Raw genomic sequence first — 12,942 nt, forward strand, 5'->3', positions numbered from 1 at the left:
CCTCTACCATTCTTTAATCAATTCAACAAATTCAACAAAATATTTTTCATTCACTTGTATAGCAATACAACCAACTGCACCGGAGGTAGAGTCACCCACATTACTGCCGCGGACAAAGAGCACTGTTTCCAAACCAACTGCTACTCCAGAGAATGAGAGGCCTGTTCCTCCAGAGCCGAAAAAGAGAGCTAATAGGAAAGCATCTATTACAAATTTAGAAAAACATGTGGATTCAGTGATTGACAGCCAACAGTCTATGCCAAGGGAGACTGACGACCAAAACAGCTTCAAACCTGGAAGGTCTGTGGAGAAAGACTTTAATGTTATACAGAATGTAACACAGCTGGAGAGACACAAGGAGAAAGACAGGGAGGTGTCCAAGAAAGTTGATAAGACAATTAAACTACTTGAGAAGGAAGATAGGTTTGACAGGGAGGTGGAAGCGCCACCTAGGCCATTGGAAACAGAGAAAGAAGTTTTCATGGAGACTAAACAAACAGCAAAGAAGTTGGAGACATTAGTCAAAGTTGACCATAATGTATGTCAGTCAGACGGGTTTCTGGGAGACACTGAGCAAAAGAGACAGCCAGTAATATGTCTGGAAAAAGAAAATGAAATTGAACAAAGGTCAAAACAGCCTGAAAAACCTTCAGATAAAACAAGTATGGTTGAAAGGACAAACATTCCAGAAACAATCCTCTGGAAGAACGGAGAGGATGAAAAACATGATAAGCCACTAAAAACGTTTGTGAAAGAAACAATGAAGGTACAAGAAGAGAAGTCTACTGTAAGGAAGGCTGAAGTAGACAAAACAGAAGAGGAAATTTTTAGACCACCAGTAAGGTCTAAAGGAAAAATAACAGTGGGAAAGGAACCCCTAAAATATGTTACAAAGGAAACTGAGGAGATCATTGTCCAGTCAGCAAAGCCTCCCGTCAGTGATTCTGTAGAAGACCATCAACAGAAAGGCCGTGTGGAACAACATGTGTCCTCAGAGGCAGAGAGAGAGAAAAAGCCACTGAAACTAGCAGTGGGTAACCAGTCTGGCAAAAAAACAGAAAAGACTTTAGAAAAAGAGGCTGAATTCACCCCTCCAAAACCACCTGTGAGGATAAAAAGCAAAGCAAGGGGAGGAATGGAAAAACAATATTCAAGGGACACAGAGACAGAAGATGATCAACAGATAAGAAGAGATGAAGTGAAAACAACAAATGATAAGCCAATGCAACAGTCAATAGGGTCTTTGAAGGAAAATGTTCAAGAGAAAGCAAGAATTGAGAGGGAACAATCAGTGACAACAGATGCTGAGATAATTGAAAAAATTAAGGAACCTGTGAAAGCTGCGGAGAAGGACACAAACACCAAACAGCCGATCAGACAACCAGTAAAACCCATAAGAAATCAACCTGAAGTAGACCAGGAAACAAAACTGGCAGTCGAGCCAATGAGAAGAGAAGAAGACAGACAAACAGTAAAGATGATGGAAGACATTCCTCTCCTCTACATTTCTGAAGATGAGACTTTCTTAGAGGCTTTGACTGAGATACCAGCTATCTGCAGCCCTGTCCAGTTCCCTGGTTCTTTTGTTGGCGGTTCAAACCAACCCTCTACAGTACCTCCAACTCATGTACCCGAGAGGGAACTGCCACCAAAAAATACCAAACTAGAGAGTGATATCAGCGTTGAGGATGAACCACAATTGCAAGAAGCTGCAGTCAAGATCCAGGCTGCCTTTAAAGGCTACAAAACCCGCAAAGACATGCGACCTGTCTTTAAAGAGATGTTTAAGAACCAGAGTGCAGATCTTCATGGTACAGTCACTCTAGTGTGCATTGTAGAAGGGAAACCCAGCACAGTACGCTGGCTGAAAAATGGCCAACAAATCACTAGTGACTGTCGATGCTGTATTGAGACTAAGGAAAATGGGGTTTGCATGCTGGTGATCAAAAACCTTACCACTAATGACAGTGGAATCTATACATGTGAGGTTTTGAATAAGTTTGGTGGGACCTCCTACAATGGAAACATAACAGTAGTACAGCCTCAGAAGCCTGCTCCGATAGCCCAGAAGCCTGTACACCCACCCCTTGCAGCCATAACTCCTCTGCAACTTGCCCCAGCAAAGCCTGAGGTCCAGACCAAAACAGAGACTCAGAATCCACCTCAGACTCAAACCCAGATTCCCACTTCAGCTGCAGATGCTGCGAGCTATGTAGAAAGTGTGAGTGTCTCTCTGTGGGAGGCCTACAATCTGACGGAGCAGCAGGATGCTCAGACGAGCCCACAAGAAAGGAGAGGTTCGTCACTCATTGCTGCCAGTTCCAGTGAGTAACATGCCTATTTTCTAAATTTTCTAACTCTAATCACAAGGAAACTGATTTTCCTGGTCAAATATTTACAGTATAGTACATATGAGTTTCTGTTTTCAACAGTGTCAAGTCCCTCTGATTATGATACAGCTCCAGATATGTTGGAACCAGTTGAGATTTGCCCAGCTGTACCAAGGTACGGAGAAGATTTTTGTCTTGTTGTTTGAATTTTAATCGCTATTATCTTATATTCTGCTTAGTCAAGCGAGCATGAACTGATGAAGCCTCTTGGATGAGAGGTGAAACGTCTTCAAAGACAAATAACTAAGTCCAGTTGCATTCGATTGAATTTCCTTGAGATAACCATGACCTGGATGAATGAGAATATTCACAGGCTTATATTCTGCTCATAAAGATACCCAAGAATACTGTTACTGTTACAGGGAAGTGACAAAAGCAGTGGATCAAGTGCCTCCAAAAGACGATAAAGAACAGATAACTCCTCCACAACCTCCTAAGAAACTACTGAAGGTCAAAGGTCAGGAGTAATCATTTTATTTAATCACTGCTTTTGATTATTTGTCACTTCCTCATGAGGTCTTATGAGTTTCCTATCAGGTATGTTATAGCTATCTTCCTCTCTAATGTGTAGGGGCTCATGAAGGAAGACTGAGGACACCATCTCCTAAACACCACCGTACTCACACACCCTTAACTAGTACTGTCTCTGGATCCGAGTCAGAAGGGGAGGAGTATAGACAAGAGGTGCATATTTGTGCTGCATTTATGGGCCTATCTTGTGCTCTGTTGTAAATGTTAATGTTATAAATGTGATTTCATTTAGTAACAGTCTGACAAAGTAAATATTGCCTATTTCGTGACAGAAGCCTTAACTTATGTTTGTTTTTTCTTCACCTCAGACATTTGAAATATATGTGGCTCGGGCTGACTGCAGTCCAAACAGCGGAAATAAGGACAGTTTTGTTCTGAAGGAGAGCCAGTTTGTAGAGGTCCTGGATTCTGTTCACCCTGACAGGTGGCTGGTGAGGACCAAACCCACCAAAACCAATCCTGCTCGACAGGGATGGGTGTGTCCAGCCTACCTGGAGAAGAAGAGGAAGGTAGGATGTATAAATCCAGATGTCAACTGCAATACAGAGTACATGTGTTGTAATCTGAACCATTCAACCATCTTATACTGTAAGTTTGATGATGTTAATGTTTAATTGAGATATTAATTTCAGCAAGTAATAAGAAATTCAAAGACTTTTTAAAATAAATTCAGGATGGTTTTTTCAACAGGAGACTTTCCCGCAGTTGAGAACACCTCCAGAGGATCTTGATGGTATTGGGTCGACAGGAGAAGAATACAGGAGAGCTCTGAGGTCTGTGATTATGAAATTATACACTGACAGGTTGAATAAACAGGGAGAAATGTCACAGGCCACTATTATTTAGTTTTTTGATAAGTATGTTTAAAGTAGAATTGTATGTTTATTATTACTTATGCTATTTGATTGTTTCTTGCATTTATTTATTGTAGCATCTAACATGATTTTTGTGAAGATGGAAAATTTATTTGTTCTAATCACAAAAGTGCAAACTGCCACATCACTTCCAATTTTCATTAAATCCCTTTTACCTTAAGCCAACTGATCCAAGGTCTGATTGATGGAGAGGAGGAGTTTGTAAAGGAGATGAAGACGTTCACCTCTCACCAACTAAATTATCTGGAGTCTAGCCGCAATGTACCCATTAACATCCTCAATCAGAAAGAGATCATTTTCAGGAACATCAGAGAGATTGTGCTTCTGCATGAGAGGTAACATTCTCACACATACATGCATTGTTCTGGTCATCTGAATGTGTTAATACAACATGCAAATAAACAATAAAATAATATGTTTTCTCAGGGCCTTCCTTCCCGGTCTGAGGAAATGTGCCACAGATGATGACGTAGCCATGCACCTGATCAAGCACGCTGAGGACTTTGAGAAGTATCTTCATTACATGATGGGACAAGCACAAGCGGAGGCCTGTGCCACAGACAAGACTATCCAACAGTTTTTCAAAGTACTCACAAAATCTGTTTGCATTTAAATACTGACCTTCCTTTAGTATGAATGTTGTGGAAACTAATGTGCTGAATAGCAATATTATTACACTGATTCAATGTGTTTTATTTTTTCATGTTGTTTGTTGCACCTCAGGAGTTAACACAATCTGGGAAGTCTGAGGCTGCTGCCATGGATATCCTCACCTTCCTCCAGCGACCGGTGGAGAGGATTCAGACCTACCAGGCTTTATTGAAGGTCATAACATACATTTATAGTTTTACAAATACATGTATGAAACCTCAGTCATTAATGGCAGTGTGATAGTAGCAATAAGATGGTGTATATTTGCTTGTTTGTTTTTTCAGATTACACAGGAATATTGTAGAGAAATTGGAATATTTGAGTATTGGATATTTATTTTGATAAGCATTTCAGCTGCTGTTGTTCATTGAAAATATGTCAGTTGAAAGCATGTATAAATAAATGTTGTAAATAAAACTTTTATTGGCAGGAATTAATCAAGAACAAAGCCAAAAGTGGCCAGAGCTGCTGTCTTTTAGAAGATGCCTTTTCCATAGTGTCCTGTCTACCCTGGAGGTCTGACAATCTGCACCAGGTGTCTCTCATCGAGAACTACCCAGCTCCTCTGACTGCCCTGGGTGAACCTACACGACAGGTAGTTACAAATCACTGACCTGTTCTTATATCCAGGCAAAGTTCTGGGTTCAACATCAAAACCATATACGCTTTGATCAGTTTATGTAACTAGTGGAAATACTGTGAACAAAAGTTAATAGACTTGAGTCTTTTTACTGAGTGTGAAATTTCATTTGACAGTTTTAGTCAGTTTTAATTTGGCCTAATCTGCCAGAAAAATAAAATGTTTAGTCTTTTTGAAAGTGTGGCACGTGCGCTTTTCTATTACCAAGTGTCATGCCTGGTGTTTTTGGTTATACTTTGTTTTTGATTTTTGAGTCCATGTGTCATGTTCCATGTGTGTCTTGTGTTTCCATGTATTATGTTCAAGGTTTTTGTCATGGCCGCTTTTATTTTGAAAAGCGTCACTTCCCCTGTGTGTCCTGTTTTCTTGTAACTTTGCTTTTGGTTTCCCTGATTGCTTTCTCCCTCCTGATGTGTGTCACCTGTGTCTCGTTATCATGTCTATTTAGTCCTTGTCTTCCCAGTCACCTTGGTCAGAGCGTCTGCGTTTTTCCCCATGTTATGCCAGGAGATTTAGCCACAGGTTGTTGTAGTTCTTCTGCCACGGTAAGAATGTGTTTTTTGAGTTGGTTTTTTGTTATTATTAATTAAAGACTATTGCTTGGACCTCTGCCTGCCTGCCCCTTTCTGACTCTGCATCGCGGTTCAGTATTTCTCTGCGTCAGCGACACCGACTCATTCTGACAGAACGCTCTGACCAACAATGAACCCCGTAGAGTCTCCTAATGCGGGCACCGGACTGGCGACCCGGTCTCCCGATTTGGTCGAACTCTGGGAGGAGCAGATGCGCCGCTTCAGGCCCCGGGGAGGCGTGCTTCCAGCAACAGGCTCCCCACTGCCGGTGCAGAATCCGCGGATCGAGCCGCCAACCGCCGTGGAGATCAGCGATCCTGTCCCTGCTCCGCGGACCAAGCTACCTACCGACGCGGAGATCAGCGCCCTATTCCAGACCCTGATGGAGCGGCTGTCTGCCGTCTCCGCTCTCCTCGCTTCAGCTGATGGACCGCAGCCCACTGTTCTAGGTCTGGGTCTGCCAGCACCCCAAGCCTTGCCAGGTCTTTATGGCGCAGCAGACGGACCGCAGCTCACCGTCTCCGGGCTGGGTCTGCCTGCCTTCACGCCCCGTCTCACCAGGTCTCCTCGTCAGGTCGCCATGTCTCGCCAAGTCTCCACGTCTTGTCAGGTCGCCAGATCTCCACGTCTCGTCAGGTCTCCACGTCTCGTCAGGTCTTCACGTCTCGTCGGGTCATCAGGTCATCAGGTCTCCATGCCTCGTCAGGTCGCCACAGAGGCGGCTCTTGGATCGGCCGTTGGCCCTGGCCCAGCATTCAGGCAGACCGCCTGAGGTCTCACGTTGTGTCCTGGCCCAGCATTTGGGCAGACCCCCTGACGCGTCAAGTCCCACTTGGGTGTTGAACTGGGGTCGCCCGCCTGAGGTTTCAGACCGGGCCTATGCCTTGCACCCGGGCTGAATCACTGACTTTGTTTTTCTTGGTTTATTGCTCTTTGGTTGTTACCTCCTTCCTGGTCCCCCTCCACCCGCCCAGCCTGGTTATGTACTGGCTTTTCTGTTAAGGGACATCTGGGATCTGTCCCTGTGGGGTGGTGTGTGGGGTGGTGGTGGTGTTGGTGGTGTTGTTCTGTCATTGTCATGGTGTTTTTGGTTATGCTTTGTTTTTGATTTTTTGAGTCCATGTGTCATGTTCCATGTGTGTCTTGTGTTTCCATGTATTATGTTCAAGGTTTTTGTCATGTCCGCTTTTATTTTGAAAAGCGTCACTTCCCCTGTGTGTCCTGTTTTCTTGTAACTTTGCTTTTGGTTTCCCTGATTGCTTTCTCCCTCCTGATGTGTGTCACCTGTGTCTCGTTATCATGTCTATTTAGTCCTTGTCTTCCCAGTCACCTTGGTCAGCGTCTGCGTTTTTCCCCATGTTATGCCAGGAGATTTAGCCACAGTATTTTGTAGTTCTCCTGCCACGGTAAGAATGTGCTTTTTGAGTTGTTTTTTTTTTTTGTTATTAATTAAAGACTATTGCTTGGACCTCCGCCTGCCTGTTTCTGACTCTGCATCGGGGTTCAGTATTTCTCTGCGTCAGGGACGCCGACCCATTCTGAGACCAAGTTGCAGTTAAACTAATAACTTTGTTCCACAGTGTTGCCTAAATAGGAAAAATATCCCAATTACTTGAAGGTTTTTCAGCCTTACATTCTGATCAACACTTTTGTTTGTTGTATAATATCCTCCTCACTTATTGTCTTCCTTTCAGGGACTCTTCACAGTGTGGGAGGAAACTCCAGAAATTAAGACGACCTCTAGGGGGCATCAGAGACAAGTGTTTCTCTTTAAGGAATGTATTGTACTGTGTAAACTGAAAAGAGACACCAGTGTGAGCAGTGACACCTACACCTTCAAGAACAAAATGAAGGTAAGAGCTATTCTCCTGCAATCTCACTTATTCTACTGAATAAATACAAAAAATTAAACTGTTAAATGTCACATGTGTTGACCCCATCTTCCCACTCATTCCTTTTTCTTACTTTTGCAATCTGTCTAGCTGAATGATGTGGAAATAAAGGAGACTGTGGGTGGAGATGAAAAGTCTTGGGGTTTGTGGCATGAGCACAGGGGCTCATTGCGGAGGTACACCCTGCAGGGCCGCTCCTCCCTGGTTAAAGTCTCCTGGCTCAAGGACCTGAAGGATCTACAGCAATGCTCCAGCCTGCCCACTAACAGTAAGTGTTTCTGTGGGAAAGTAAGTCCTTTTTTTAACAATGAAACAAATGTTCGCCTATCTACTTTCAGTCAGTTTGTTCTTTTCTTAAAACTGCAGTGGTAGCTAAAAGATTCGATGAACGTCTGATATTCTGAAAGTCCTAGCTGTTGTGTCAGGTGGACTAAAGGTTTAGCCTTGTGGTTTTCTCCCAGGTGTTGAGGGTCAAATCTTTTTTTTGTGGAATTAATATAGCTGATACTTTCATTAAATGCTTGAGTGATTTCTGTCTTTGTGTCTATCAACAGGCCCACCAGTGTTTGAGTCACTCTTGTCTGACTGCACAACAAAGATAGGACAGACAATCAAACTGACCTGTAAAGTCACAGGATCACCAAAACCAGTGGTCAGCTGGCTCAAAGGTCAGAAATATCTTCTTGAAATGTTTGTATACCATACTTATTGACACATGTTACAAGGTATTACCAAAAGCAGCATTACCCACTGTATTCTTCACTTTAATTTATTTCTAGAGCAAGGCCATAATTTTCTTTAATTTTATTGTGTGGTTTGGTAAATCGGAAAGTAAATCTGATATCCACCTCTTAGATGGCCTTCCACTGGAGGATGACCCACGTCACATCATCACAGCAGACCGGTCAGGCACCTGCAGTCTCATCCTGGACAGCCTCACTGCTCAGGACTCGGGGCAGTATGCTTGCTATGCTAGCAGCTTCATGGGCAGTGCTGGTACTCTGGCTAAGATTGTGGTGCAGGGTGAGTCTATGGATGCATTTAAACCTCCTCAGTGTTGTGTAGCCATTTCTCATGTCTGTGTTTCTGGGTGAATGTTGCTCATACATTCACTGTCGCAAAGGAACACAGGACAGCTATGATACTACTACTTCAGCATTTTAGTTCTGACTCCAGATATTCACACTCTAATACCACTAGGGCTCTTACTGCCAGTATGGCCATAATTATTCCTAGTGTTATAGTGGTACTACTATTTTGACCATCACTACCACAATAACAGTTAAAACCTTAAAACTACTACAGTGCTAGTTACTAACTAGATATTACCTGCTTTCACATTTACCACTGAGACTGCTTTAATATACAGTATTACTGCTAATATTACTTATCTACTAATTACTGTTAGTGTAACTGATACAGTTGGTCTATTTCTAATTATAGGGGAGCAGATAGCATATTTAATGTTTTTCTGCTGCTCTCCAGCTCCACCCAGATTTGTGTGTCGGCTGGAGAGTGCTTGTCTGATAGAAGGTGAAGATATACAGTTTACCTGCTCCACACTTACTACTCCTTTGCCACGAATCAGGTATGGCAACGCAGAGAAAAAGTAACTGTGGTAGTTGCTATTTCATTGCGTGCGTCACACACATCTATCTTTGGGTTTGGCAGATGGCTGAAAAATGGCAGAGAGTTGACTGACCAGAAAAAGTACTCCATCCTGAATGATGCTCGGAGTGGGATCTTGTGTCTGACAGTCCTCAGTGCAACACAAGCAGATATTGGACAGTATGAGTGTGAGGTATAAAACCCACATCCGTAAAGTGTTCAGTATAACAAGATGGTATAATTTGTATCTGTCACCTTCCTATTAGATGCTGTACATCAAGTGTTTTGTTTTGTTTAGCTTTGGAATGAGTTTGGCTGCATCAAGTGCAAAGCAGGGCTGTGCCCCGCTTACGTGCCACGAACTGACATCGAGAACGACCAACCACAGGACTTGCCTCCTAAAGGTAGGACAGCCAGAGCCACTGAAGGTAAATATCCTCCACACGGGATAGAAATTCACCACGGGGTTTTCATGGGGACGCTCCACGCTTTGACAGTTCAGCTGTGTTTGACAAGGGATTGAAGCACATGCCATTGTCAGGTTTCACTTCAGTTCACCTCACGTTTTGATCCCGTCACCCATGTTGCATCATGTCATATGAAATCTCTTCACAACAAACTGCAACAGACTACATCAATATCCACTTTCAACTACTACCATTCCTTCCTTTTATCTAGGTGATGCCATTTTGAGATTTTACTCACAATTTCCTTTTTCCCATTTCACACACACTCATGTCATACGTAGTTCCACCTTCCATATCAGTTGTCACTAGATCCCCAGGGAATATGGCATGAAGTGCATTTGTGTGTAACAGAAATATTCCCATCTGAACACTACATCAAATGTGGACTCACAAGTGCAACATTTGTTGATATGCATGAGTTAACTACACCTATACATGTTTTGTTTTTACATTTATCATTACTCTATCATTAATATTAGTTAATTTGATTTGCGTCACTTGAAAGACAGCATGTGATGACTTATGCGCACCTCATAAATGCGTGTTGTCTGTGAATGCAAGTATCATACCTCTCCCAGACCACTACAGTTTCCTTGCCCTAATACATGCACAGAACCAACTGTAACCTTTGCTCTTTGGTTTTTAATGTTTCACTGCTCACTCATCTGTTCATCTGACTAGTGATGAATTGCAAACACTTTGACCTCTGTGTGTAACTAACATCCTGAGAGTTATTCAATCATGTGACAGTAACTATTTCTAACAAACTTCCGTTGCCATAATCCAGCAGGATCTAGTGGCTTCCATTCAACATAGACACCAAACTGCACTTCTCAAAATATCTCACTCATGGAAATCCATTGAAACATTGATTGTATGGAATGTTTTGTGTTTTTCATTGTGTTTCCAGTTTCAACAGACTAGATCATTTTCATCCATTAGGATCCATAAATCGACAGCTTGAGGTGCCATCACATAACAGCAGTAAATTAAATGCAGATATAGCAAGAATTGCTATTTTTCTATTGTACTATATTGTTATTTTCCAATGACACTAGTGTCTGTTAATTCCCCACTGTTATTCTCTTCACAGAGGATCAGCAATGTCGGCAATAAATGTATGATAGAATAGAACAGCATTTAGCCAAATAATAGAATTGTTAGATGGCTATCAATAAAATATATATACTTATATATTTCTGACACTGGTTCACCATGTTTGTCTTGCCATTGTCCATAACCTACATGTTTTTCCATCTTCCCTCTACTAGTTTTGAAGCAGGAGGTTTCTCACATGGACTGTTCCATGTAAGTCATCATTGTCATGATAACAAATAACCATGCTACATCCCCCTTTTTCCTCTTGCCAACGCATGACCAGCTAACTCTTCACTCCAACGAACAAAAGATGGTCATGTGCTGAGCAGGTGCCCAGGTTACTCCCATGCAAGAGTGGGCATGCGCCCATATCCTGTTGATATGTTGGTTTATTGGGGTTAAACCCTCAAGTACTGAGGTAAGAAATGCATTATTACTGCACTTGGTACGTAAGGTAATGTACTTTTCCTTTTTATAGCCAAGGCAACATGATAATTCCTTAAAATCTAGTTAAAAAATAATTATATTTCAAGTGTCTGACTCATACATTCCTGCTGATTGACATTGTGGTTTTCATAGATGCAGACTCAGAGGGCTGGTCCACTGTGTTTGTTAAGAAATGGTTACAGACTGATTTCAGCCCCACCTCGATTGCTAAGATGCTCTTCCCTCCTGGACAACCTGAACAGTAAGTTTAGTTTTACTCACAACTGCTGATGAAAGAGTAAAAATCAAATCATTGAATCCATGAAATACTTGTATGAACGGATTAAAATGTTAATTCCCTGGACTAATCAGTTGTATTTAATAATTACTTTTTTTTATTATTATTATTATTATCTTTGTCTCCAGAGCTGCATGTGGTACTGAAGAGGGGGTTCCTGACTCAACATCTGTGGGCCAGGTGCTACAGCAGCCTCTGTATTACCAAGAGGATGAAGAGGAAGAGATCTACATCTTGGAGTCAATGCAGGAAATTACAGATGGTATTTTTGTCTCTTAAACACAATATTGTGACTTCTACCATTCTTTGCGTGATTTTTCACTGATATGATCTGTTCAGCTCCTCCCTCCATCCAGGTACCCACTGAGGACCTCTGTGTGGAGCCGGGCCAACCAGCTACATTTACTGCCATTATCACAGGAAGACCCACTGCCAAAATACAGTGGTACAAGGTGGGAGCACTGTCGATCATCAGTGCCTGCTTGAAAGGCTGGGTTGTAACATTATGAATAAAATGATACCAAATATAAGCTACTTTTTGTATAAACTATTTTTATTTATGTACATTTAACCAGGGAAACTAAATAGTATCCAGTCAAACTGCCTTCTCTGAGAATGAATAAACCATAAAACCTTTCTAGTATTAAACACAAGACAAAAGTCTGAGTAGTTTTGTAGAAATGGCAGTAGTTCCTATTAAAACAGAATTCTTTCTTCTGTGATTGGAGGATGGAGAGGAGCTTGAAGCCAATGACAATGTGGCGATGGTACAGCATGGCGCCCGCTGCTCAGTGACGATAGTGTGTCCTGAGGGTGAGGATAGTGGCATATACACCTGCTTCGCTTACAATGACTCTGGCCATGCCTCATGCCAGGCTCAGCTGACAGTGGAAGAAGGTGAGGCAGCAGCAATGCTGTTACGCATCATTATTTTAGGTCTATAGATATTGATTAATTGGATATAAATACAAATTCTAATGGTCACTGTAGCTTAGGTGTGAAGCATGTTGTAAAATTATGTTGTTGTAAGGGATAAATTCTGATTGATGTCAGTCCAAGTGATGCAGCTGTTTTATTCATGGGTTTTGTTTGCCCTGCAGGCCCTCTGGAGCGTCAGGAGAGAGAGGTGGAGCTGGGGAAGAGAAGGAAGTTATTCTCGGTGTATGATGTCCATGAGGAGATTGGAAGGTGAACCTGTACATTACACTGATGTACTTTAACCCAACCATAAGCCCTGTTAAGATCTTATATGATCAACATTATCTATCTGAATTTTAGGGGAACCTTTGGGGTGGTGAAGCGTGTAATCCACAGAAGGACAGGTGAAGTGTTTGCTGCCAAGTTTCTGCCTCTGCGGAGCAGCACACGGACCAGAGCCTTCCAGGAGAGGGACTTGCTATCCCGTTTGGCTCATCCCAGAGTGGCCTGTCTGCTGGACTTCTTTTGCACCAGACGCACTCTGGTGCTGATCACAGAAATGTATCCTCACCATTA

At 42.4% G+C, this 12,942-nt stretch overlaps 1 protein-coding gene across 1 annotated transcript in view; it reads left to right on the plus strand.

Annotated features, from left to right (window-relative positions):
• The window catches only part of obscna (obscurin, cytoskeletal calmodulin and titin-interacting RhoGEF a), a 41,694-nt gene that overhangs the window by 21,117 nt on the left and 7,635 nt on the right, over window positions 1-12,942 (plus strand). Inside the window, exons 43-65 of the mRNA XM_046391951.1 lie at window positions 63-2,324; window positions 2,433-2,505; window positions 2,753-2,847; window positions 2,962-3,074; window positions 3,230-3,430; window positions 3,612-3,694; window positions 3,958-4,131; window positions 4,223-4,382; window positions 4,520-4,621; window positions 4,878-5,042; window positions 7,354-7,512; window positions 7,642-7,819; window positions 8,106-8,219; window positions 8,407-8,574; window positions 9,037-9,139; window positions 9,223-9,352; window positions 9,458-9,676; window positions 11,246-11,412; window positions 11,577-11,710; window positions 11,788-11,900; window positions 12,177-12,345; window positions 12,549-12,636; window positions 12,727-12,927. Of these exons, the coding sequence (XP_046247907.1) occupies window positions 63-2,324; window positions 2,433-2,505; window positions 2,753-2,847; window positions 2,962-3,074; window positions 3,230-3,430; window positions 3,612-3,694; window positions 3,958-4,131; window positions 4,223-4,382; window positions 4,520-4,621; window positions 4,878-5,042; window positions 7,354-7,512; window positions 7,642-7,819; window positions 8,106-8,219; window positions 8,407-8,574; window positions 9,037-9,139; window positions 9,223-9,352; window positions 9,458-9,676; window positions 11,246-11,412; window positions 11,577-11,710; window positions 11,788-11,900; window positions 12,177-12,345; window positions 12,549-12,636; window positions 12,727-12,927 (5,371 nt within the window). The remainder of the gene's footprint in view (window positions 1-62; window positions 2,325-2,432; window positions 2,506-2,752; window positions 2,848-2,961; window positions 3,075-3,229; window positions 3,431-3,611; window positions 3,695-3,957; window positions 4,132-4,222; window positions 4,383-4,519; window positions 4,622-4,877; window positions 5,043-7,353; window positions 7,513-7,641; window positions 7,820-8,105; window positions 8,220-8,406; window positions 8,575-9,036; window positions 9,140-9,222; window positions 9,353-9,457; window positions 9,677-11,245; window positions 11,413-11,576; window positions 11,711-11,787; window positions 11,901-12,176; window positions 12,346-12,548; window positions 12,637-12,726; window positions 12,928-12,942) is intronic.

The sequence above is a fragment of the Scatophagus argus genome, chromosome 6 (assembly GCF_020382885.2).
Source record: "Scatophagus argus isolate fScaArg1 chromosome 6, fScaArg1.pri, whole genome shotgun sequence".
NCBI classification, from domain to species: Eukaryota; Metazoa; Chordata; class Actinopteri; family Scatophagidae; genus Scatophagus; species Scatophagus argus.